Raw genomic sequence first — 26,081 nt, forward strand, 5'->3', positions numbered from 1 at the left:
AACAATAGGGTGCTCAGTCTACTGGAAAATTGTGTTCATCAGCTAACTCTGCTCAGTTACTAATTGACATTGCCAAATATTTTAAGAACAATTGGAATGCACAAGCAAAAAAAAAAAAAAAAAAGAAGATCTTAATCCTCAGACTTAAATTTTTTCTTTTTCTTTTTCTTTTTTTCCCTTCTTTTGGGTGCCCGGATTTGTTTGTGTGGAGCAGGCAGTGGTTATCATGAATGGGGGCAGGGAGGAGGAGCCACATGAGAAAAAGAGGTGGAAAAGAAAGAAAATCTATCATCATATCACTATACACCCGATGTAAATGCAAGGGAGCCCTGGATAAAGGCCTTTGATGCTGTGGTCAATGGGCCAGCACAGGATGGAGACCCAGCATTTCAGGAATGCAGCTCAGGCAACAAAAGAAGACCCTGCAAGGCTTCCAGCCCAGCTGATCAAATAATCCTTGTCCATCTCAAAATATTATACCAGAAGTAGTAGGGGTTAACAATATTTTCATCTTCGCATCTCTTCCTGGCTTTCCGTTGATCATGTAACTTAGCCGACTTTAACGAACAGAGGGTCAACACATTCAATTACCCCTTTCCCACCATCAACACTTCAATTAGCCCCTCTCCAAAATTATGGGGAATGCAGAAGGTAACTGCCCTGTTGGATATAATGAACAGTATCGTTTCTTAGTACATTAAGTTTTAATTATTCTGACCATGATTTCCAAAGCAAAATCTAAAGAAACAGAACTTTGGTCATCTTCTGACTCAGGGTATAAAGCTCGAATTGGAGCACAGTCTTAGACGAGGTTTTAGGGAAAGATGCAGAGATTAATGCCATCGGAGCATTTGCACGCGAGCCAGAAATGAGGGAGCATCAAAACAGCTGCCCCACTTTCTAAATGTCATAAAAGAGTAAAATTTATAAGCTGCTGCTTTCCAAATAGTTTCCCTTTGCATTGTACACAGAGGAAGAAATGACATCTACTATGGTGTGAAATTATTGGTAAGTCAGATCAACAGCAACAACAAATATAAAACAAAGGGGAAAGATGGGGAAGTGATCTGTATGACTGGTCTTGTCCATTTTCTGTTAGAAAATATGACCTCTCAATTTGTCAAAGGTCCTAGTTTTCACAGTTGATCTTAAGCTTGGTTCTCAGCAGTTTGGAGAGCCAAAGAACAAACACATTTTCTGGTTCACTGGAATCATTTTCACATGTTCACTGATTCAAACATTCTTTTGCTCACATAACAAACAGCTGCATCCCACATTAGCCTAGCCAGTGACAGTCGCCCATCTCGGCAATAACTGTTTGATTGCAAACTTGACCCCTTCTTCGTCTCGGTCTGAGCAAGACATTTTTAAACAGCCACTCCGTTCCAATCCTCCTTTGCAAAGAATTACATCTGATAACAAAGGACGTCTCTGCCACTCATTGTAAGCCTTCTTCTGGAGATCTGTTCTAAGAGGCTCTCTGTAAAAAGGTTTTTTATGATGAATTCAGAACTACTATCATGTTAAGAGCAGCGATTTATAAAGAAGAATTCATTGGTTAAGATCTGAAAAAATAGTTTCTCAGGCCCTACTGACCCAGTTTTCAACAAAAAAAGAATCAAGTGATGCAAATTAAGTTTTGAGACATTGTTATGCAGTCTGAGAAATTTGTAAAACCGTGTTTTTGCAGTTATTTCTTAATAGAAGCCTTAATAAGTACTTCTTTCTTTACTTAAGGGCTTAAAGATTTTTTTTTTTTCTCCCCTTCACCTTGCAGGTTTCTCTCTAACAGGTAATAATAAAATACCTATTGTGTCAAGATTTTTATTTAAATGCTTATTTTAATCACACTTTATACAAGTCAGACTTGTTGAAATAAGAGGGAAGACTAACCCGATTTGGTTAAGGGTCCTAATCCCAGGAAAACCTGAATGGCCCAGGCATTCGGCTGATTTGGGCTGCATATTGGTATGCCATCAATTTTCCTACTTAGTCAGAAAATTATGGAAGTGTCTAATTTGAATATGAAGAAAACAAAGAAGTCAACCAGAAATGAAAGAATCAGTATTCACAATTGTACGATACTTCAATGAGGGAAATAAAAGTGAGAAGATAACCACAACTCAAGTAGAATTCTCCTTTGAGTCCCAAGCCCGGTTGGTTCTTTTAGGCAAAATGGGCTTTTTTCAACAGAGTATTTAGAGATATGGAAACAACAGAGATAGGAATAGCATGAGGCTATCACTTGGCCAGAAGGTGAGAAAAACACGGTAAACACGTCATTAATAGAGCCGAACATTTGGTGTCGGAATATTCTGCTGAGACCTTTTCATTTCAGCAGGGCTGGGAGAGGGAGGAAAATCTGTCAGTGTTAACTCCACGTCACTCCAAAAACTTAGGAAAGCCAGTATGCGCTCTGCTTTCTGCCCCAGAAAGGTCCCAAATCCCAAAAACCGTGAGATGACACTCTGCAGGGAGAGGGGACCTCCTCACAGGAGGCCAGAAGTAATCCCTCCTGACAGTAGGACACCTGGCACTTTGCTGCCTTCGTGCACAAAGATCCATCTCAGAATCCCCGCCGTCAGGCGGTGACACTGGAAAACCCTTCCCTTGCAAGTTTTGGGCGGTGGTCACTCCAGGCCGTGTGGCCTAGCCCTCCGTGGTGCTGGAGTTCCTCATTAAACTCTTTCAGAGTGTCTCACTGAAGTGAACTGCAAACAAGGCTAGGACTCCAGGTGGAGACAGCGTGTTTCATGGGTGTTTAAGCAGCGGCATTAAGTGCTATCGGAATCTTTGGAATGTGCAGTGCAGATTTATGTGTCTTAACAATTCTTTACTGGTTTGTAATAAGCCACCAGGCTCACACTTTATTTTAATACTAATTTTGTCCTAGAAGAAGGGTATACTGAAGCATGACAATAACAACACAACTAAGCTGGCATCTACTTAATAAGTGTAGTGGTGAATTGCCTCTAATACTGAAATATTTATTGAAACTGAGAAGGGAAAAAAAAAGAAAAGGGGAAAAAAAAACTTTTTAAAAATTACCCTCAACAGTGTGCTGCCACATCTTTAACAGTGGGCAATGCAGTGCCTTGAGGTGCCTCAAACTGTCTTTCATTTTCTAGACTTAATGGCTGATTGCAGAAATCAATGTTGCCATTAGTAACAGGGTATTTGTTATGGCATGATTTCCTCTGTTGTTAGGCTGCAGAATGATTACAGTATTAGCGAGATGCTTTCTTTATAAAGGGCTAGAGATATAACTTTCAATTTACTATCCATTAGTAAGGGGCTTTGGAAATATGGATGAAGGCAACAAGCTTACCTGCTGTTAGGTAGTGATTTTAATTTAGCTGTCTTAGGCTAGTGAGTTTTTTTTTTTTTTCTTTCTTTCTTTTTTTTTTTTTTCCCTCAAACTGGGCCAGGAAGCTTCAGCATTTCACAGACATTTTGATGACAGATTTTCTGCTTTGCTATTTTAGACCCCAAAGCTGTATCGCCCGTGTAACACAGTACAATTTAAGACATGAAGTCGCGCATCTGTGTTTCAAACCTCTGTGCTTCTCCAAACCATCAGAGGAGAATGGTGTGGTTCTTCAGGTTAGAGGCACCTGACAGATGAGCCAAGTTGTACTTTTGAAAGGGGGCCGGAGACAGGTTTGGTCTAGGGAGAGGCAGTGAGGGGCCCAAATGACAGAATTATGGGCATATACTTGGGGGGAGAGACGGTGAGGGTCTGAACTTACACATTCACATCCACGGATGGAGCCAGACAGCAGCTCCCGGGTTCCAGGGGTGACGGTGGACGGGGGTCAGGGCATGAAATGGGGCCAGGTAATCACAGGGGAGGGTAGGCTATCCCAGCTGGCAAACGTAACAACTGGCCATCTCCACCACACGGGAGGAGGATCAGTTTACTTTCCTGGTGGCCAGTGTTCAAGGGAAGGTCAAAGAGTTGAAAAGATAGCCTTCCCTTGAGGCAGGGCAGACAGGCAAGGTCCACATACAGCCAGACGCCACGGTGACCTCGGAGCTGACTCTGAAGGGCAGCGAGGACCCCTCCCCACCGAGGCTGGTGCAGAACCAGGCCCCGGGGCAGGGAGGGCCCTTGCACCAGCCGCTGCTTCCCCATCTCCCCTGGCAACCTACCTGAGGAGGACGGCGAGGAGGGGTGTGGGCTGTCCTCCTGGGCGCTCCCGGTCTGCGAGAGCCCGCCTCCGACCCCGCTCTCCTCAGTGACGTTGGAGGAGCCGGGCGTGGTGGAGCGGCTCACCGACTGGGACTCCTGGTCACTGCCCGAGCCGCGCCGCTCATCGGGGCCCCCGTGCAGCCCGTCCTCGTCGCCCTTGCGGTCCCGCTTGTGGACGCGGGAGTGCACGACCACCTGGTGGTAGGTGCGGAACACTCGGCCGCAGTCCGGGCACTCGGTGGGCTTCTCCTTCAGACTCCCGGGACCCTGCAGGTTGTACTCGAGAGCCTGGTGCAGCCCATGTGACAAAAAATCCCGACTGCCTTCCAAAGGGTCGAGCGTACTTGGCAGGTCTCTCTGACTGCCCGCTTTAGTGCTGTGAACCGAATCAGCAGGCATTTTCTGCTTGGCGCCATCTGCCCCCACTAACACGTACTCCCGCCTCTCCTTATCAAACAGAACTCCGGCGTGTGCCAAAGTGTCTTCGTGGTTGCGCTGTAGCTGGTGCTCTTTAGACAAGAAGCCATGCTCCATGGCCATGCCCCTGGCCATGAGCTGCCAAGCCTGGTAGCTGTTCACGGGGTCCATCTCGGCAGCTTTCGCAGCTGCCTGCAACCGCTCGATGCAGCTGGATTTCAATGGTGGCACGAGGTTGAGGCATCCCAGGAGGGAGTGCTTGTCGCCCTCGGGGACGCCGTGGGCCACGCTGGAGATGGGGGTCAGCAGCTTCCCCACAACCTCCTTCTCCTTCATGGGCATCTCGCCTTTGCCGTAAAGCTGGCTGGGCTCGCTCAGGCTGGCTTTGTCGGCGGCCATGAAGCCGCTCTGCAGGCAGGAGAGGTACCTGGAGTACAGGTTGGCATGGGCCTCTTGGGACATGCCGCCCATGGGCACAGGCACCTCGGCGTCGCTAGGGGACTTGTTCTTCACTGACAGCTTGTTGAGGTGGACCTTCATGTGGTTCTTCAGGAACCAGGGCTCTTTGAAGCGCCGGCCGCAGATCTGGCAGCAGTGCTCGAAGGAGTCTTTGTGCTTCCGCATGTGGCCCTTCAGGAACCACGCCTGGCTGAACACCTGTCCGCAAACCTCACAGCGGAACTCGTTGGCCGACTGCTCCCCGCCGCCGTTGGGGCCCTGGCCCTGGGCCGACTCAGCCGTGATGTGGGCCTTCTCCACATGGCTGATGAGCTCCTCCTCCTGCGAGGCGGCGAAGTCGCACAGCGTGCACTTGTAGGGCTTGTGCAGGATGCGGATGTGGCGGTCCAGCTCCTCCCTCTTCTTGAACTTGCCCTTGCAGAAGGTGCAGCGGAAGCCAGCAGCTGGGGTCGCCGAGTCCTCCTGCACACTGGCCGGCTTGGGCGAGGGCACCGGGTTGGCCACGTCGGGCACGCTGTGGTTGGTGGGCAGGGCCAGGTTGCAGGCGGCCAGCGGGGTCTGCTGGGCGTGCGGCAGGGGCTTCAAGTCCGGCCGGGGCTGCAGCAGGCTGCTCTTCATCTGCTTGTCCCGCAGGATGGCCCTCTCCTCCAGCTCGTGCAGCAGGCGGTTCTCCTCGCGCACCCGCCCGCGCCCCTTCCCCAGGTTGCCCAGCTTGTGGGTCCGCAGGTGAATCTTGAGGTTCCCTTTCTGTGCCGCCCGGTGGTCGCAGTACGGGCACTTGAAGGGCTTCTCGCCGGTGTGAGTGCGCATGTGCAGGGAGAGGATGCTGTTGAAGCGGAAACGCTTGCCGCACAGAGGGCACGGGTACTTGCGGTTTTTGCGGGCGTCGTCCTCGATGTCGCTCATCTGGGACATGATGCCCAGGTTCTGCCCGTTGAGGAACTGCTGCAGGTCCACCCGCCCATTGAGGCTGGTGTCCACGTCCCGGCCCAGCTGGTTGGCCAGGAGCGCCATCTGACTGCCCATGGGCTGGCCACTCATGGGCACGTGGGCCTTCTCGTCGAGGGGAACCGGGGTCTTCTCCTCTGGGTTGGGCCGCGGATGCAGCTCGGGGAAAGCATGGCTGAGCTGGGAGGTGATCTGGTGCAACTTCTGACTCATGGCATACTGGCCGTTGAGGACGGGGCTGCTCAGATGGGGCTCAGCTTCCGGCGCCGCCGAGGACACTCCAAGGCACAGACTGGCTTCTTCCATCCCTGAAAATAAAGAGAGAGTTCAGATCTGTGCCAGGTGCCGTGGCGCAGCGAATCAACAGCATCAGCTGGTGGGGAATTTGCATTTCATGCCTTACCTACACAGAATAATGCTAAGGAATTATAGTCAAAAACAATAATAAAAAAATGAATTATTAAATGCCAATTATGCAATATGGCATTGCTCCTCCAATTTGTTTTGGCGATAGATCGTCTTCCTTGTATTTTCTATTTACAGACTGCAATTATTCATTCACATTTAAATTATTAATGTTTTACCACTTTCAACACCTAATAACAAATCAAGGGTCTACGTGTTAAACTTTTCCTCCTCTCCCCCCTTGTAGCACCTGCACCTGTTGGTTCAGTTCAAAGTTTGCCATAGAGCAGAATGGCTTTAACTGCAAGACCAAACTGACTCACTTGGAACTTTTGTTTCTGGTTACTATATTCAATATGTTCGCCAGTCGGAGATGAAAGAGATTATTTTATGATTTGGCAAAAAAAAAAAAAAATCCAACCCAATGGCACGATATTTACTGGTACATAATAAAACAAGATAATGTTTTGGGAAAAAATAAAGTAAAGGACAGGCTTTAGAACAATAAAAGGGATTTTGCTTTAGTCAACAAAAAGTGCAGTAATATCTCATTAAGCTGATTAGTATGCTGCTTAGAAACAGTACTAGGTGCTGTAACACATGATTATAATCATAAAAATCCTTCAGTGTTTGCAAGGAAGCATTAACGAGGTATATTAAATTTTAAGGAGACTGCGAGTAGCAGCTTTACAAACCTCAGAGATTAAGATTTAACCCTTATGTTACGAAACAGTTATTTTGTCATTTGGTAACCGTGCCCATCAAAAGAAGTATAAATTATCTCGTGATGGAATTTTAGTGGATTGGTGAGACTGCTCAAATTTGGGTAGGGGGTAAAGACTTACACCAACCACGGAGCGCGCTTTCCCTGTCCTTCAACTGGCATAATATCTGCGGCAGGCACTGTGATTGGGCTTAAAGAGATCTTTTATAGAACTAGATAAAAACCAATTAAAATCCAGGGACGATGCCATAGGAAGTCTCAACCAAGTTTGAGTGTTTTTAATAACTTTCCCAATATACAGTAATGAGTACAAATTGTACCTGCAGTATGTGTTTTGCAGAAAATTAGAACTCAAAGCTGTTTGTTAAACACTAACACTCAAAGCTGGTCTGCATAATTGGCTTTAATAGTCCTCTCTGCCCCTCTCCAGCCTGTGCAGAATGGCTGAAGCCAGGCCATTCGGGGGTGGGGCAGAGGGAACAGCTCCCTCCACATCAGAGCATGTGGGGAGCTCAACTCTGACAGGCAATGAATCCATGCCTGGGCTCCTTCTATTTCCAGATCTGCCTTCCACTTCAAGGAGTCCAAATTTGTTTCCTGCCACTGGAACAGTTATTGCACATCCATCCCCTTTGTATCCCAATGCTTAGATGCGTTGGCCAGCCAGGTGGTCCAGGAGTACCGCTTAACCCCAGCCAGGACTGACTGCTGGGCCAAGCGATTCCTCAGGGGGACCTGTGGGGACAGAGCTCAAGTGTGGAGGAAGCACATTCAGCCCCGGTGGGGTCTGCTGCCTGCTGGGCTTCCTGCCAGGCAGACCATGCGTGGATGGCGGGTCTCCAATGGGAGACCTGACTTCCTTGGCAAGAAGACAGAGGCTGTGAGTCTGTCTTGCAAGAGAGGAGGAGAAAAAGACATGATGTTTATTTTCAGGAGGGAGAGAAACTGCAACCGTGGTGCAGGGCTGACTGTCCCTGAACGACTATACACACTCACACACAGATACAGGCACACGGTCACTTGCAGTAAAAGGATGTTTCCAATTTCCATCTTTTCTTTTGGTCTCTGGTCTACATTCAAAAAAAAAAAAAAAAAGAAACCATTCTGGAGGAGCCTGGTCAGAAAGGAGTAATTTCTCATGGAGATTCTTACATTCATTCAACAAACTTGCTGCGTTTCCAGTGTGTGCCAGGCCCTGTCCTTGGCACTGAAGACGCACTGGCTGACAACAAGACCGTGCGACCCCAGCACTCACGGCGCGCGCTGACCAGCGGGGAGGAGCGGGCCCAGTGTGAGAAATTGCCGGAGCAGGACTGGGGCCTGGAAGGGCCCTGTCTAGAGCTGCTTCTCCACCTTCAAGCCCCATCCAGCTGCACTGGCTCCTCTCCTGAGCAAACATGGACCATGACCCTGAAGCCACTTGGGAGAGCTCAGAATTCCACCCAAGAGCTCTGGGGAAGTTCGGAAAGTCCAAAGCCAACATGGATGGCCCACTTCCAAAGGCTGCCCGGTTGGCCAGCTCAGAAGACGTGAATCCAGGAAGATGGGCTATTTTCAGGTTACTGCTGCTGAGCTGAGGCCAGTTCCGCAGGAGGGAGAGGAGGCTGAATGTGCAATACAGCAAGACTGCAAATCAGGTTGGATGAGCGGCATCAAGTTGAAGACCACCCCCCACCCAGTCACGCCGTGCGGGTAACAGCTCAACTTGTCAAATAATGAACATGGGGTGTTTTCAAGTTAGGTTTGGAGAGGGAATTCTTTTATTATGCCCCCAAATTTTTTTTTCAGAGTCAACAAAGCTTTTTTTAACCCCCTTTAAGCCACAGGTCTTCAGGTGCCATTGTTGAACTCAGCATGTTCGAGAATGTGCAAAGGCACAGGTGGCTCCTTCCCCCCAAGCAGGTCTCAACTCACATATCCCCTTCTCACAAAGGCCCTCCATGTCCACCTCGTCACAGAAAACTTAATCCCCGCAGCCTCTCTCTACACCATCACCTGACTTTCTTCTTCATGGCACTTACCACTGGCACAGTTTTCTTGTTGACTCTTTTACAGATGTGCTTTGCTTCCATGCGGGCAGGCTCATGTCTGCCTTGGTCACAGATAAAGCCTCAGGGCCTAGAGCAGAGCTGGCTCATTGTACGTTCAGGACGTTCTAACTGAATGGATGAGTGAGTGAACAGACCCTATAAACACAGCCCGTAAAAGAAGGCTAACCTGTAGTAGAACCATTTTCACTCCAACTTCATGGGATTCAAATTCAGCTTTTGCAGAAGTCCTTGAACACCCAACAGTCTGAATCTGTCAGAGTCAGAAGGGTCTTGGGCTCCCACCCAGAACCTGGGGGTCCAGAAACAGCTAAGGGAGAGCCACGCCCCGACGCCAGCTCTTTCACTATACGTACCCACGGTGGCCATCTGGGCTTGGACCACTTCTGATGGCCCAGCTGCTGGCACTAGGAGACAGAGAGCAATCAACCCCTTCAGAACTTGATCGTCCATCCTGGGATCCGTGGGGGAACCCAGAATTTGAGCAGAGCTAGCCAGCTCACCAGGAGATACTCTGAGGATTACGGCCCTCAGCCCCTCTAATGAGCCCCAGTAAAGCCTGTGCCGAGCCCCACAGTGAGGCAGGGCCACGCCTGGCAATCATCCCAGGAAGCTCTGTGAGACCTGACACCCTGTGATTCCACGAGTAGGTGCAGGTGCTGCCATGGGTCAGTCATAACCAATGCCAGCTGCTAGACTCAGAGCAAGGAAAGGGAGTGTGAGTTCTTGGAAAGAGCAAGGGGTAATTGGTGTGCTGTCCCCGGGCCAAAGCAGCCGAGGCAGGACGAGCTGGCCCCAGGCCCGGCTTGGGACTCGCAAAACCTGGGTCGGCCCCAATTTCTCCAGGCTTGACACTTAATTCCTCTGGAATTCATTTACCCCTTATCTCAGTCATTCAGTAAATACTTGCCCGGGGCCTTCCATGTAGCTGCCCTCAAGGGCCTCTGGGTCCAAGGGGCCAGTGCAGGCAAGGCCACCAGTAACAGGGAAGCAATGAAAAGACCCCAGAGAGACTGAATCCAAAGTTTAGAGAAAGAAGAAATCATTGCACACGAGGTATATAGAGGGGTGTGTTTGTGTGTGTGTGTGTGTGTGTGTGTGGAGTATGACCGTGTTGGGGAAGGGGCGGCAATTCCTTAAGTGGAATTCCTCTAGCAAGGAATACAAATGTGTACTCTGGGAAACTAAGGGATCACTTGTCCTACTGTTAAAGGACTGGATCCAACTGCAGCCCTAAGAGCTCAGGGGCTGGGAGGTGGGGCTGCCTGCGGGGGGGCTCGGCGTTCTGATGGAAGGTGCCATTACTCCTTTTCCCCAGCCCTCCCGGAGCAAGCACAGGGAGAACGCCTTCTCTTTGGGACCACGCTGCTTCCTCACAGGCCTGCGGTGAATGTGTTTCAGTGTCCCTGGCAGGGCCACCTGCCACAGGACACTCGCCTGTCCTGACAAAGGGGACAGACATGCATACCCACACGCAGCACTGCCCCGAATGGTCACTAATACCTGGGAGCACTTTATCCCAAGTACCCAACCCATCCTTCATTCCCCAGCGCTGGCTCTGGAGCCATCACCCTGTATTCCAGCAGGTGAAGGACCCACTTTAAGAAACCAGGAGCCAGCACAGGGTGGGCCATGACCCTGGGCTTAAGGCAATTGGGCAGCTGAGACCTTCTGAGGAACCTATACAATAACTCATCTGACCCTCTCACTTGGGTAGGAAAACCCTTAGCACAATCAAAAGCAAGTAAACAAACTACTAAACACTGAGAACAGCTCACTCGGCCTTCAGCTCATGGCCCCAGCCCAAAGCATAGCAGGAAGATCAATAAGCCCCGGCTGACTGATGGAAGGAACTAATGCGTACGTAATTTTCCAAACTGTGGAGAGGCAGCTGGACGTCCTTACTGAGACTGGACAGGGGACACTGTGAACTGTCAAATCTGGTGCGTCATCCCTCCAACATAGAAACACTACACATCCCACCCTAGTCCTGATCTTTCCTGAGCCAAGGGTCATCGTGGGGCACCGGGGCAGTCAACCCTACTGTCAGTATTGAGGAAGACCCAGGCTTGGGCCTGAGTCCTGGTCGCCATGGCATTCCTCACCGTGCAAATGTGTGGGCCTACCTCTGAACACAGGCAGGGGCCCCAGCTGAAAGCTTCTGAAGGCTAGAGGGTTTCTCCTTGAGCTGTGCAATTTCACATTTCATGAAGAGGGTATTCTCAGCCTATGAAACCCACCATTGGATGCACATTATCAAAATACATTCTGTCTCCTCACCCCCATCACTGCAGGTACAGTGAGCCATTCAGCTGCCTTTGATGGTGCTAATGGTTATTTTGATTTTGCATTTCTGCCTTCAAGACTATTTCCTGTGATATCAATGACAAAAGTTTTCACTTAACTCTTCCAATAGAGAACCTAATTGTATCTTTCACTCAAAATGAAATTTGAAACTATCAGGACACCAGAAATGCCAGCTGCTAAGAGTCTAAATAAATTTTACACAAAAACACAGTTTCATTTTGCTAGCACAGAAAAAAAAAGTAATCTTATGAATAGCCCAAAAAATATAGATCTTGCCAGTAAGTTGCATGAAGGAGTTTTATCCTTATACCATGAAAAAGAATAGTTAGGAAATAAAATGACTTTCAAAATAACCATTTCAACTGGATTTTTAAAAATCAAATATTGTTGTCTAGCCAAGCACAACTAAATATTCCCTTTTTCAACAACAGGGTAAAGGCGCTGCCTCAGAAAACTTGCAGGAGCCCCAAAGCCCCTAGTCGCTGTGCAAGGGGTGGGGCTTAGGTTCACAGCAAGGGCTGCAAACACCACTGTGGGTTTTACCCCAAAATCGTATCACAGAATGCAATTCTGGCAGTAGGTGGACCTATTTCCTGGGGGAGCAAATGACTCTTGGCCCTTCCCTACAACGCACCTTGCTTTCTTACACTTAGGGTAAGCAGTAATTAAGACAACTTCACTTAGAATACAATGGCTTCTTATTAAATACTATTTTTCCAATTGTTGTAGCTCACACTGCTTAACCAAGGTTGTTATAAGCATAATATGCTCCTGTTCTGAAATACAGAACACCACACTACTGAACCTTTTCAGGGTCATTAAACAGCTGTAAACATTATTACAAAAATAAACCCGAGATTTCATGCTTACATCTTGGCCTAGAGCTTCCTATGCTGAGCAAGTACATTTTTTCATATCTTACAATCAACGCTGGTGACATTTGGGCATCCAAACAAATTACATCACAAACATTACTGAAGTGGGCAGGATACTGAGTGGTTTATTTACCAGATGATTAATAGATAAACAGGAGGGCAGCACGGGTGACCTGTTCCGTTTTGACTGATGTGTAGACAACGCTATGAGACAGGGCCAGAAACAGTTAAATCCTTGCTGAATTTATTAATGAAAATATGATATTCAAATAGAGCTGCAGAGTATGGCAACTGTGTAACCGGGAGAGTCAAGTTGGAGAGTATGGTCAAACTCCCCAACCTTCCCTTTTGGGTAGAATGTTGGCCAAAAAGTCAGAGTGGCCTCTGCCTCTAAAGGAGAGTGGAACTCAGCTGGGCTGGCTTTGCACATGGTCCCCCGAACCCCAGGCAGCTTCCGTATTGTTGGGACATGAGTTGGAGGACTTAAAAGAAGAAAAAAGAATAAAAAGTATCCTCTCTTTGAAGACTTTGGATGATTTCAGACTTCTCAAAGGCAAAGAGGTCTCTCCAACATGTTGGCTTTTGGAAAGGTTGGAGCTGGCCCAGAACTGAAGACAGATAGTGAGCACATCAGATGGGAAAGGAAAACATCCACAAAGAGTTCTCCTGGTCCTCTTCTCAGGGTAGAGCAGACTTCTGGTCTGAGTTCCTGGCTCACTATCTGCCTACCTCACACAAAGCCAGGCAAACAGGGGATGGAATTAGAACAACCTCATGTGGGGTAGTTGTTAAGACTGTGGACTTGTCAGGCAGTGTGAGCTCTCGAAAAAAACATAATAATAATAATAACAATAATAATTGTCATCATCACCGTCTTCACCGCAGCCCTCACCACCATCATCACCTACATCAGCCACAGAATCCTCATCTTTATCATCTTCCTCATGTTCAGCACCTTCCTCCTCCTTTTCATGGCAGCATCGTGCACCAGCACTGGGCTAGGTACTTACTTCACAGCCATCATCTAATTTAGCCTCACACAACCTAGGATGGTAGGTACCATACTAGTCCAATACCAAAAATGAGGAAACTGAGGCTCAGAATATTTAAGCCCCACAAGGTCACATAGCTGGGAAGCCTGACCCAGAGCCCAAGCAGTACCTGCTGAGGGGGAAGGCTGCCCCCGTGATGCCCACACCATGTTCAGCCTTGCTGGGCTGGATGCTGACTGATGCCACCTCCTTCATTTGCAAAACGTGTGGAGACAAAGGAAGCTTCAGCTTATGGGAAAGCTCAAAGGAAGCCAAGGAGCCACAGCCCTCACAACCTTGTTTGTCTGGAAGTGGAAACAGACAGTACAGTCCAGAGAAAGCACCCCCGGGGGCTGGCATGATGGAGTGGGTGCCAGAGGGCACTGGGGGGCTAGAAATGCCGTGTCTCTCAATCGCTGGCTGGGGGGAGGGTCACAGAAACATTTAGTTATATCATCTTGTTTTCTTAACATCCATAGGGGCGGATATTTTATTCCACATGCTCCTGTCCTGTGTCAGGTGGGTTATTCCCCCAACTAGACTGGAGTAAGAGGAGAGAAGGCACTGGAACGACCACTAATGTGCATCCAATTGCTGTCTCTTCCACTGACATCTGTTTGGCCTTGGGCACCTGCCTGAGCTTCAGTTTCTTTTTCTCTAAAATGGACTGGCATTAACTGTCCTACACGCTTCACAGGATTTTGAGAAGGCAAATGGGTTTGTAGGAGAGGGAACATGGCATTTAAATTACAGAGGAATATACCCTGTGCCGTAAACTTTCTCAGAAGCCGACCACAGCAGCCTTCGAGATCCAGAAAGGACCTTCAGTGGAGTAAACGCTGAGCTGAAGGACATAACCAAGGCACAACCAAGGCACATAAAAGTGGTTAATAAAAACTCATTCATTGCCAACTTTCTTGGTGCATCTGTAAAGTGGGCCTCACATCATTCAATAACACTTTTTAATGCCTACATCTGGCAAGAAGTATGGCCGATCTAGAGATATACAAGCAAGACCAGGTCCTTGCCTTTGAAGCTGACTCAGGGAAGGGAAATAGATGGACGCAGGGAGACCAGAGACCAGGCAGAATCCAGTGCTGAAACGGAGGACTCTACAACGTGCTGTGAGGCTGGGTGCAGGGGAGAGAAGGGAAGGAAGACCAGTGAGGATAATGGCTGGAAAGAGCCTGGAACAAGGCAGAGAAGAGGAGGAAGGGTGTGTGGGACAGAGGGGTCAGCTTGTGCAAAATGGGGACTCAGCATAGAATGCTCCAGGGGAAGATGGGAGAAGGTGTGGCCAAGTCAAGATTGACTTGAATGTCAATCTGTGGAGCATGGAGTTAATATTTGGGGCGAAACAGGGGCTCAAGAAGCCCCCACTGGAGCTGTCACATAGCACGTATGCCTCACAGCGCTGCTGTGACACATGAGCAGTTTTCTACGGAATGTGGATCAGAGGAGGTGGAGAAAAATAGAGTGAAAGTAAACTCCTGGACCACAAACCAAACATGTGAGGGCCTCACAAACCAAACGGTGAGGAGGGTTCCCCATGCATGAAACGGAAGAGGGTACTTAGAGTTTGGAAGAAGGCATTGGTCTCCCCTCTTCCTCTTTGTAACGGCAAAAAAGTGGAAGAAGGAACACTCCACAAATCCTGGCAGCCCACCCCAGCCTCTCCAAAGGTGGCAGCCCAGATCTACCCTCCATGCTCCTTCCTGGTGTTGCCTGCTCCAGGAAGCCTTCCTGGATTTGCTCCAGGCTGGAGGTGATCACTCAGTCCCCAGAGCTCCCATGCAGTTCCTCTGGAACTTGTTAAGACATTCGTGGTGCCTTATTGCATGGCTATCAGAGGTCACGTTTCCTCTCCTCTTGTGCTGGGGCTTTGTGAGAGCAGGCATCTTATCAGCCCCCTGTCTGTAGCTCCTGGAGGACCCAGTCCTACCAAAAGCTGTTCTCTAAGCTTCTGATGATCACAGTGTAGGGGAGGAAGGTGGCCCAGAGTATCACAAAAATGGACATCATTTTGTGAGCCATAGCCCAGGCCTCTCCCCCCTAGAATCCAAGCCATCAAGTGGTGTTTCCATTTCTCCCAGATAGGATGATTTGGGAAGGAAATGATCCCCTAATCTGCTGTAACTGATTTATCTGAACTGTGTCCACCCCATCAGGGAAAGCAACAAAAACTATATATATAAGCTTTTAGTGACTGCCCTACCTTTAAAATGATATCACAAAACTGAGAAAGATACCAGCAGTTGTCATGAAGGGTATTGATTATTTCTCTCTCGCTGGCTTTCTCTTTTCCTTTTTAAACAGACTTTGTCATGACAGGAAGTTAGATATTTAATCCCCTATTAACCTGCCTTGGCTCCCTGCTCAGCCTCAGCACAGAGCTGCTGCCCTAGAACAAAACAGGGGACCTAGACCCACAGGACGCCCCGCAGAGGGCAGAGCGCTCAGCTACAGCTCACCGCCCTTTCACCCCTGATTAAAGCCGTTTAAGTCTGAGCCCTTCTGGACTATGATATCGTATCGAACAGTTTATTTTCATTTCACAGAAGCCTCAGATTTGATTCAGTGCAAAACTAAATATAATGTAGAATGCACATATGCAAGAGTGATCAAAGAGGGCCTGACTGAAACATTCATAGAAGCCGGCCCAGGGAGGTTTGTTCACAGGGGCACCTGTCGAAGACATAAGCTCAGACACACATCAACTCCTAAATACACACAATCATTACTGAGCAAAAATCCAGGTGCACCAGTGGGGCCTCTGCTGCCTGCAACTACGGGGCTCAAGCCAGTAGATGGGGCCCAGCCAGGGCCGAGCCAGGGCCTCAGTTCTTCGTGGCCTTTCGAATCCCCAGTTCAGCATCTCCAGCTCCTGTGCAGGTCACCAGGCTGGCCTGGCCTGGCCTCTGCTGGGCCAGACTCCTGGGAGAGGAGGGAAGGCTGGCCCATGAGCTTCTGACCAAGGGGGCAAGAACACGTACTGGTGGGGCCGGGCTGCTGTCCCAGCAATGGGTGTCACCACCATGTGCAGATGGACTCCAGGGACAGACATGAATTTCCAACAGTTCACACTTAAGGAGGGAGCATCCTCTGCCAGCTCTTGTGCAAACCTGTCAGAACCGGGAGAGAGGACTCCCTTTGCCAGGCAAGCAGATGAGCGGCCTTGCCGCCCTTTTGTGCATCTCATTCCCTCTGTCTGGTACTCTCCCCCTGCAGTCTCCACTTGTTCCCTGTGCCCTGTCCTCTGCTGGTAGATTAAATGCCACCTCGCCCAAGAGGCCCTCCTTGATGCCCCAGGCCCTGGGCAGAACCCTTGTGTCTTGCCTCCATAGGGCTCCTCCTGGTTGACTCCTTCCCCCCACAGTGGCTTTCACACTGGGTTGGCTCTGTTTGTATACTTGACCAGAAGTTCCATGAGGGTGGGGACCGTGACCATCAGCTTCATGGGGTGTCCCCAGTGCTGGCACAGAGCCAGGCACAGAGGATGCACTCAATAAATATTTGCCAAATGTATAAATGATTGAATTAGAAAATGAATGAATGCACTCAATAAATATTTGCCAAATGTATAAATGAATGAACGAACAAATGAACAGACCAAGCAACAAATGCTGCGGGCCTGGTGCACAGCATATCTCCTTGAGGAGGGAAGGGGACCCAGGGGAGAAAGAGACCACAGGCCACCCCTGGGCTGCCAGGGCAGTCCACACTCTCCGCTCCTCAGGGCACAAGCCAGGTGAGAAGTTTGCTCCATGAAGCTTTATGTCAAATGTCACTGTCCATGCAGCCACCCCTATCCTTCACAACATCCATGAAGCACGGACGTCCCACTCCGTCTCATGGTGGATTATCTGGGTCCCTGTCTCACCCCCCCCACCCTGTCTGGGACCTCCAGGGACCATATCTGACCCAAACCGAAGGCTCTGCACATAACATGCACCTACAGATTCTGGCTGAATGGACTCCAGGCCCCTTATCCTGCCCTCTGTAAACCCACATTCCTTCTGACTGCTCTGCCTCTTCAGTATATTCATACCTGCTCATGCAAATATTCATCCATCCATTCATTCATTCATCAGCACTTCCCGACTACCCACTGTATGCCAGGTACTGTGCCAGGCTCTGCAGAGAAGGCTCAGACTGTTCACCATCAAAAGGGCAGATGGACCCAAAACATCAGCCGCAGAGATCGTGATAACATCTGGGTACTGTTCACTCACAAAAGGGTCAGGAGACCAGGAGGCTTCTGAAGGCAACGACCACATCTCCCTCGAGGCAGGACTATTGTCTGGAGGTCACTGCCACTCCTTCCCTGGGCCTCCTCCACTCTGAACCTCTGCTGACACCTCTCTCCCCAACCCCAAGATCCCATCACCCCACAGTTAGGAGTGAGGGGCCAACTAGAGCAGAACAGAATGCCCCCTCTCGGCAACATGCACCTCCCGGAGCAGCCTTCCCACGCCTAGAACAGTGCTCACACAGCAGGCCTGGGGGGGGGTGGGCGTGTGGATGACTCCCCCAGGGCAGGGGAACCGGCCTGCTCTCCCAGCGGGCACCTGCCATGCAGCAGGGCTGGGCACCCCAGACAACAGCCCATCCTGCCTGTTAGGACAGGGCCTCCACCCCCTCCACTGCCTGGAACCACACCTGCATCCCAGCCCAGACAGCTCCTGAACTGGCGGGCCCTGGCCCCTCTCGGAGTCACAGCTTCCCATGTGTCAACCAAGGAGGCGGCCAGGTTGGCCACTACCCTCAGCTACTGTCTCTCCTCCTGCGTCCTAATTCACGCTGCTGCGGCCCACCTGACAGGGAAAGGACCTCCCAGCCAAGCCCTGTACCTGCACCATCACCAATCACAGAGAACGGCTGGAGTTGAACTTCACTGATGCTGAACACCAGGGGAGACATTAACATTTCTCCTCTTACAAGGGAGGAAATGCCATTAGTGTGTGGGCTCAGGGCCATCAGCATGTGGTCGGTCCAGCCCCCTGGACAGGCTGTACTTTATCGTCATGATCATGACACCAGTGTCTCCCTCACCTTCACCTCAGGTGGACCGGAGGTATTTCCTAAGGAGAGGCTTTTGGAAGGCACAGGGCATTCTTCAACTTCAGTAGCTTGGTGTGGAGGTAGGATCTAAACAAGCAGCAAATAGCATTTAGAAGCGACCACGGTCAACTGCCTGGCAGCTAGTGAAATCTTTGGGGTCCCAGAGGAGTCTCTTTTCTGGGACTCTGTGTGACATGAAACATGCCTGCCGCTGCCAAAGGTGAGCTGTGTCTTATTCCAAAAGAACTGGAGGCCCACGAGCTCCAAGGTGGTACCTCCTCAGTCGTGCCTCTGTGATACGGGGCAGGAAGAAGGACTGAACGCAGTAATTTACCTGCAGTGCTTAAAGCAGTGCCTGGCGCAGGGCGAGCACTGTATAAAGGTTACTGCTGCTGCCTCTTTTTCCACCTCCTCAGTTACCATCTGCACGTCCACATCGCCGGGCCTCCGTCACACCTAGAGCCACTCAGTCCTGGGCAGTCTCCCGGAAGTCAGGTGCTCCCAAGGCCTGTATGGGAGTCAAGCACTTTCTCCTTTTTAAAACTGTTGCTGTTAATGAGGAAAAGTTGAACACCCCCATTTGAAATCTGGACAAAAGGCATGTGAAACCGGCAATTCACAGAGGAAATGGCATTTGGCTAATGACCATAAAAACATCACTCCTGACCAGAAAGCAGAAAGACACAAAACAATAGCAAGGTTCCGTTTTAAAGTAATTATGTTAAGCTGTGCCCAGGCCTTGTGAGGACCCGAAACTCCCTCCATAGCAATCGTGGCACAGCCCACGCGGAGAGTGGAGGAAGGGGCAGCAGCCTTTGCTCCAACCACAGCTTCCCTTCCAAAGGTAGAACCCCAGAGCCGTGATGCGGGGTCTTGAACACCATCACCTGTGGCTTCAAGGACGCCAGCCTAGTAAGCCGAGCATTCTAGAAAGTGCTTTCCCAAGAAAAGGCCTCGGCGTGAGAAGACGAAGCTCACACTTTCTGCTTTACCCAGAGAAACCTGTTAGAAAGCAGCCGAGTCTGCTGGGCAGCAGCTTGTGTACAGCAGGTACAGCTGGACCCAGCCAACCAGCTCCACTTACTGGGGGACCATGGACCCAAGCCTGATGCCAGCCTGTGTCTACCTGCTGTCTCCTGACCCCATGGGCTATCTCCAGTTAAGTGCAGTAGGCAAAGATCAAACAGCACTGTTTTCCCTGTGCCACAAATAAGAGTCCAGGCCAAAGATTTCCACTGAATGGCCACTCCAGCCCCCATCCAATCTCACTTCCCATCACTCTCCTCAACCTTCTCCTCGATTGCTTGGGGAGCACATCTCCACTCCATGAATGAGATTTGTGCATCCCTTCTCTCTTTTCACAGGCAGGCTTCTAGAGGGAAGAGATGCATAGACAGTGGTAGGGTGGCAAAGCTGGAGAAACCTCAGAGATCATCTAGCTCCTGGTCACTCAGCCTGATGTGCCCATTTTATAGATAGGTAAACTGAGGCCAGAAGATAGGTGATGACCCCCCCTAAAGTTACATAGCAAATTAGTAGATATGTGTCTGTATCTTACTGCCCTTGGTTACCTCCTAAACACTCAAGAAATTTAGTAGAAGCTAAGTAAATGCTGGCTGGCTGGCTGGCTGGTTGGCTGGCTGGCTGGGTGGATGAAAGAAAAAATAATGCACAACTAAATAGATGTATAGTGTAACCAACAAATTCTGGAATGTCCTTGCCTCTACCCCCTCAGCAGCCAAATGGGGGCCAGCAGCTACCAAAAGACTTCAACAATATAGCTTCCTCCACCAGACCCCAAACTCATCAATCTCTCTTTTTTTCATAATTCCTTCTCCAGTCAGATAATATAAAATTAGACTCTTGATTATATCATGTCCTGTGTGTACTGATGCACCTTGGGGTCCTTACAATAAGGAAGTCTATTAGCCTGGAGCCCGGCGTGAAGCTCATGAACCAGCTGCTGCTGAGTCTCTGCCACCCTCAGGGATGTGAGATCCTCCCAGGAGGCACATGCAGGGCGGTCAGAGGCTGCAGCCAGTGCACCCAGGACTGAAGAAGTTCAGGATCCCCCCAAGTCTTTCCTGAGAAAGCAAGAAGAGCAAAGATGGAGTGGGGCCCAAAAATACTTCCATTTAGAAACACTCTTCAGGAGGCAGGAGAGAATGTTTCCATTCACTCGTTCATGTGTTTGATTTGCATCAAATTACATCAAGCTGATGTGATGTAACATGACATCCCCCCATGAAATGCATAAATCAAGGCACCCCATAAATTTAAAGGAATAGAGCTCTTTTTCAGAAGTGGCTAATTACTCATAAACAGCAGATATTTTATTGCCGTTAAAGTCAGTAGCAGGTTTTTAATAGCCAGAGCGTTTTGTAACTCAAGCTCTTCATAACACAGGCCTGCGGAAGCCAAGCATTACCTGTTTGTAGCTCCCTCGAGTGTGACAAAGATCTTGCCGAGGTAGACCACCTGTGGAGGGGGTGTCCCCACAGCCACACCCAGCTGGGTGTGTTACCAGCTCCCGCCACCACAGCTCTGCTAGGCGGGGGACCTGGCACTGAAGCCAGCCCTCTATCTGGGAAGGGGCTTCCCATAAATACCACTCCCATGCTCAGGACTTTTATTGGGATCAGGGACATCTGCACACTCATGGGGACGGTTTCCTGCCCATACCACTGGGGAGCAGAGTTAACCTGGTGCAGACTCCTCCACCAAATGCAGACACTCGGATGGACACTCATCTCTCTCCACCCACACCCACCACTCTCCCTGCATGAGCGAAGCCCTCTCTTCCTCCTCCGTCCTGGGGTTTGGGTGGGATGTAGCCAACCCTCAGATCCTGATTGTGGGATTCATGTGAGCGAATCAGAATATTCCAAACCCTGGCCTTGGTGATAGGTTCAAGGCTCAGCACAGGACCTAATTCAAGCCAATGAGAGTGAGAGCTAGGGCTTGTTAGTGAGCTACAGGCACTTCAGACACACTCCAACGAGGTCTGGAGCTTGGGCAGCCATTTTGCTACCAAGAGTCTGAAGCTGCTGGAGGTGGGGTTGTAGCACCCTGGGACAAGGCCAGGAAGGAGGCAGAGGAGAGAAGTCAGCTGCTAAGTGACATAATTTGAGCTCCTGGATTGAATGACACCTGAAGTTGAACCATTTACATACTTTGCAGTTACACCTCCTGGTGCTTTAAGCTGGTTAGGGTTGGATTTCCTCTCACGTGAAACCAAAGGAGTTTTGGCTGATAAAAACTCCATCCTCTCTTCCAGACCCCCCACCCCCACCCCCCACACCGCTCAGCTTCTATTCTGCTCATCCAGTCTCCTCCTGCCCAGGATCATGACAATTCATTCCCATCTTTGCTCTCTTCCACTGAGTTCATTCAAATCTAGACCAGCCAGGTCCAGGAGGCTCCACTCACACCCCGGAGTCCTGAGCCACACACTGGCTTGGGTTCTTGTAGAAGTGTCTGGTGTGAAGGGAAGAGGAAAACTGAGCCTTCTCCTGTGTGCCCTGGATACAGATTAAGCCTCCACAGTGGGCACCAAGAATGCGTTTCTCACCCTGCCCAACCATCTCCTTGCCATTTGCTGAGGGATCTGGAATTCCACCACTGGGTCTTTCCCATAGGGCTTTTCTTATTTGCTTCAAGGAAAAGTGATTTTATCTGTTTATTCACGATAGTCCAGAAGTCTTCAGAAGGTTTGCGTGGATTTAATAGGCTCTCTCTCAGCAGAGCTCCTTTGCACATGCTCTTCCTTCTGTATCAATCCTCTTCTCTCCATCCGCACCTTGGGTAACCTTTTCTTCAGATCCACAGCCAAATGTCACTTTCCCAGGGATGCCCCCCAACTTCCTTAGACCCCAAAGCTGCCCTGTAATAGGGCAGAACTCTGAGCGCTCAGCCGACTGTAAAGTGCTCAGTAAAGATGTCTACCGGCTGATGAAGGAAAGTGACGCCCTAGAGTACTCCATGTTTTGTGGTTTACAAAGCGCCCCCTCACCCACCATTCCTCCTGCCCACCCTGCCCACCCTGCGCTGTGAGGACTCCTGGCCTCCTCTTCACTGTACAGAGAGCCACAGAGGGGCCAGGCTCCCGCCCAGCGCTCCTGCTCCAAGCGCAGGCCCCTCTGCAGCCCATCGCATGCATGTCAGGGACGCAAGGGCATCCGGACACGGGGGGTCTGAAACGGGGCACCCCGGAGCAGGCGGAGTAGTAAAGGGAGAATGAAAATGAGCTGCGGCCAGGCCTCGTCTCCAGCCATCCCTGCGGCCTGAAGACAGTGTCCCTGGGCTGGCATTAGCTAAGCCTCAGGGTGGCCACCAGGAGCCGGCCTTCCCCACTCCCAGCGTGTACTCAAGCAAGCAAGGAGGCAGCCCAGGCCCCTGGCAAAGCACATGGGCCTGGGTGAAGAATGTGTTGCCCAGGCCCTGGGAAACTTGCCCCGCCGTGTCTGGCTTCCAGAGGCCACACTCAGTTGGCTGGCAGGGAGTCCGACACCACCAGCGCCTGGCCTCCCCTGGAATCCGTCACGTTACTGCTTGTCTGCCCGCCCACCTGCCCCCACCTCCCCGCCGCCCTTTGCAGCGACCACTCCCCTGCCCCGTGCCCTGCCACAGCTGCTGTGGCTGCCAGCCTCGCTGCTGCTGGAGCCCCCGGGAGGGAGCCCTGCCCCTGCGTACCCTTCACACAGGCTGGGCAAGCCCTCGGTGGCTGGGGACAGGTGAGCAGGCCCTGCAGCGCCTGTCATCTCACTCCAGGAGACCCAGCTGGCCAGGGACCCGCGTGTGCAACCTCTGATCGACGAAACTGCTTGTTCACCCCCAGCATCCCTCGACTCCACAAGCCCCAATGCCCAGCAGTGAGAGAGAAAAGGGATTTCCAGATCCACTTGTTCACTCGTTCATTCATTTAACCTGGCACAGAACCGCCACTGGTTCAATTTCTACCTCCCCCATTAGACATAAACTCTGTAAGGGTAGAAGCAATGTCTTCTGCAGTTATTGCTATATCCCTGATGCCCACCTGAGTGCTGGGGGCACCCAGAAGACCTTTTTTTTGTTTAACTTTTTACTGTGAAATATACAGAGTACTCTTAATAAATATTTATTGAGTGGATGGAAGGACAAAAACATGGATGAATGGATGGATGGAGGATGGAATAATGGATGGATGTTTGGGTGGATGGATGGATGGATAGAAGGATGGACGGATGTTTGGGTGGATGGATAGAAGGATGAGTAGATGAATGGATGGATGGATGGAGTGAATGAGCATCTTTCATGTGTTAGGTAATATGAGGACTGTGGAGATGAGCCTGGACAAGTCTCCTCTAGAAGAGAACAGAGTCTTGGCCTGCTACCGAACTGAGAGCAGGAAGAGTACAGTAAGTGTCCCAAGGGATACTTGCCCCAAGTGTCATACAAGGAGGTGTCAAGAGAATTCAGAGAAAGGTGAGGGGGGAAAAAATCAGAATCCATCATATTGCTTGACATCTAGTAAACCTCTCTGGCAATAGGGCCCTTAGGTTTACCAGGCATCCTTAGTCCTTTCTAGGAAAACTAATAGTCCTAATGAGGAGAGGGGCTGCTCTCTCAGGGATCTTTCTGGTGCACTTTCCTGAGGCTTGGATCCATTTTAAACCTCTGGGATCAATGTGTCTGTCTTCAGGGGTTTTTCCTCAGAGCTCTGTTTCCTAAAATCCTAAACTCTCCAGTAGCTCAGGGTCTGCTCACCTGTTTCAGAAAATAAATAAAATGAAAACAGCTTAAAAGGGCTTTCAGCCGTGTCCCAATTGCAGGCACCACATATCCCTTCCCGACGCTTTTCGCCACAGAGCTGCACTGCAATAAACCACCTTCTCGTTTTTGCTGTGTTTTTGTACCCTTGCTAATATTTTTTTAATTAATTCACTATTTTTTACTTTAATGCATTTAAAAGGAAACTATATCATTACCCTAAATGGAAATTTGTATCACTTGCTCTAAATTAAAGGTAATTATAAAAATAAATAAAAGGAGAACAATGTTATTAAATTCTGGCTAAACACTGCTGCCTGCAGCAGGTTCCTGCTTGAGGCCTGCTCTCTCTTACAGAGGGAGCTGACAAAGGTAGAGGGTGTTAGGGACACACAGGAGCCAGCAGGGCTTCCCCCTGGAGAGCTGGGGGCAGCGAAGTGCAGGCCTCTCACCTTGTGACCCCAGGTAGTTGATGTGGTGGTCCCTACATCTCCCAAAGTTACCATGGACATCTCAATGGTTGGTGTCTCCCCCGTCAGCACAGCCCTTCCTTTAGCCAGTGAGGACTTTCTGATCAGAGTGGGTAAGGACTCCCTTAAGAAGTTCTGAATAAGTGGGAATAAACTGACCTTTCCTCCCCATTCAAAAAAAAAACTTAATTTGAAAATATACTCCTCCCTTCTCTGCCTCCTGTGCCCTCCCCATGCCTGTCTTTGACCTTTATTCCCTCCAAAGCCCACAGAATGCCATCAGGGTCAGAGGTCTGCCCTATCTTCCTGGGAGGACAGGGTGCCCTCGCTCCCCTGAGACCTCGGGCCTTCCCTCTGCCCTTCCCTGGGGACCTCATCACACGAGATCCCTGCTCCCCTTCAAGTTCACGGGAGAGAAGAGTCCTGTCTGTTGCGAACACCAGCTTCAGCTCACAAGTGAAGGAGAGACAGTGAAACCAACCAAAAAACAAACACATATGATTGACATATTTGTATAAAGCATGGTCAAAATCTCCCGGCACCCAGAACCTGGCCCGAACGGGTTATCCACAGACTTTCCTCTGAAAAAGCAGATAAAGACTGAAAATAGCAAAGCAGTTCTGGGACTGGATCCTGAAAATCTACCTTGGTTTTTCTCTTTCAAGAGAGGAACATTTCAAATATCGCTGAGATCTTTATAAGAACAACTAAATAGATGAGGTTTAGCTTCACAATGAACCGCACTTTTTTCCTCAAAGGGTGAAAGAGAGAATTCAGGATGTTTTTTTTTAAAGATTTTGTTTTTCCTGATATTGCCCGAGCTGATGCCTCTGACGCTGGAGATTATCTGTGCAGCAGCCGGGCTTGTTGTAATTAACACACAAGTAGCAGCTCCACTTCCTAGTAATATATTTTCCTAAGACTTTGATGATGCTGAGAGATTTTGAATCCCACATTGCAGACTTTGAAGAAAATGCATTGGATAGAGACACCTTAGATGAAATTGAAAATAACTCGAGTTTAATATGCTGCCCCAGGAGCCTTGTGGAAAGAACGGGTTAAAGATATCTGAGTGCACTGTGGATCAGGCTGTAGGAAAGTTGGCCTTGCGGGTCCTGCCAAGGCGTAGAGCTGTGTGATTGGGTCTTCTTCTTTGGGGGAGTTTTGGCCCCTGAGTGTCTTCTTCGGTCTCAAACATAAATGACTTCCTTAAAGGATTTAATTAATTCTTAAATGTGCACAGAGCCCATGAGCACAAACATTAACTTGTTAAAAGCATTAAGCCAGATTCTGTTCTCAGCCACTCACAAGCAGTTCCCCGTGACATCTCGGGGAGTGTCACATGCAGGCTGGGTGCCCAGCACACTTGGTGCCCAGCTCCTTCGAGCACCAGGCC

General features: G+C 49.7%; 1 protein-coding gene across 2 annotated transcripts in view; it reads right to left on the reverse strand.

The window, feature by feature from the left end:
• ZNF536 (zinc finger protein 536) overlaps positions 1-26,081 on the reverse strand; it is a 306,291-nt gene that overhangs the window by 223,603 nt on the left and 56,607 nt on the right. For both annotated transcript variants that reach the window (XM_059904661.1, XM_059904662.1), the window contains exon 2: positions 4,153-6,324. In XM_059904661.1, coding sequence (XP_059760644.1) covers positions 4,153-6,322 — 2,170 coding nt within the window. In that variant the 5' untranslated portion in view covers positions 6,323-6,324. The remainder of the gene's footprint in view (positions 1-4,152; positions 6,325-26,081) is intronic.

Source organism: Balaenoptera ricei, chromosome 19 (genome assembly GCF_028023285.1).
Source record: "Balaenoptera ricei isolate mBalRic1 chromosome 19, mBalRic1.hap2, whole genome shotgun sequence".
Taxonomy (NCBI): Eukaryota; Metazoa; Chordata; class Mammalia; order Artiodactyla; family Balaenopteridae; genus Balaenoptera; species Balaenoptera ricei.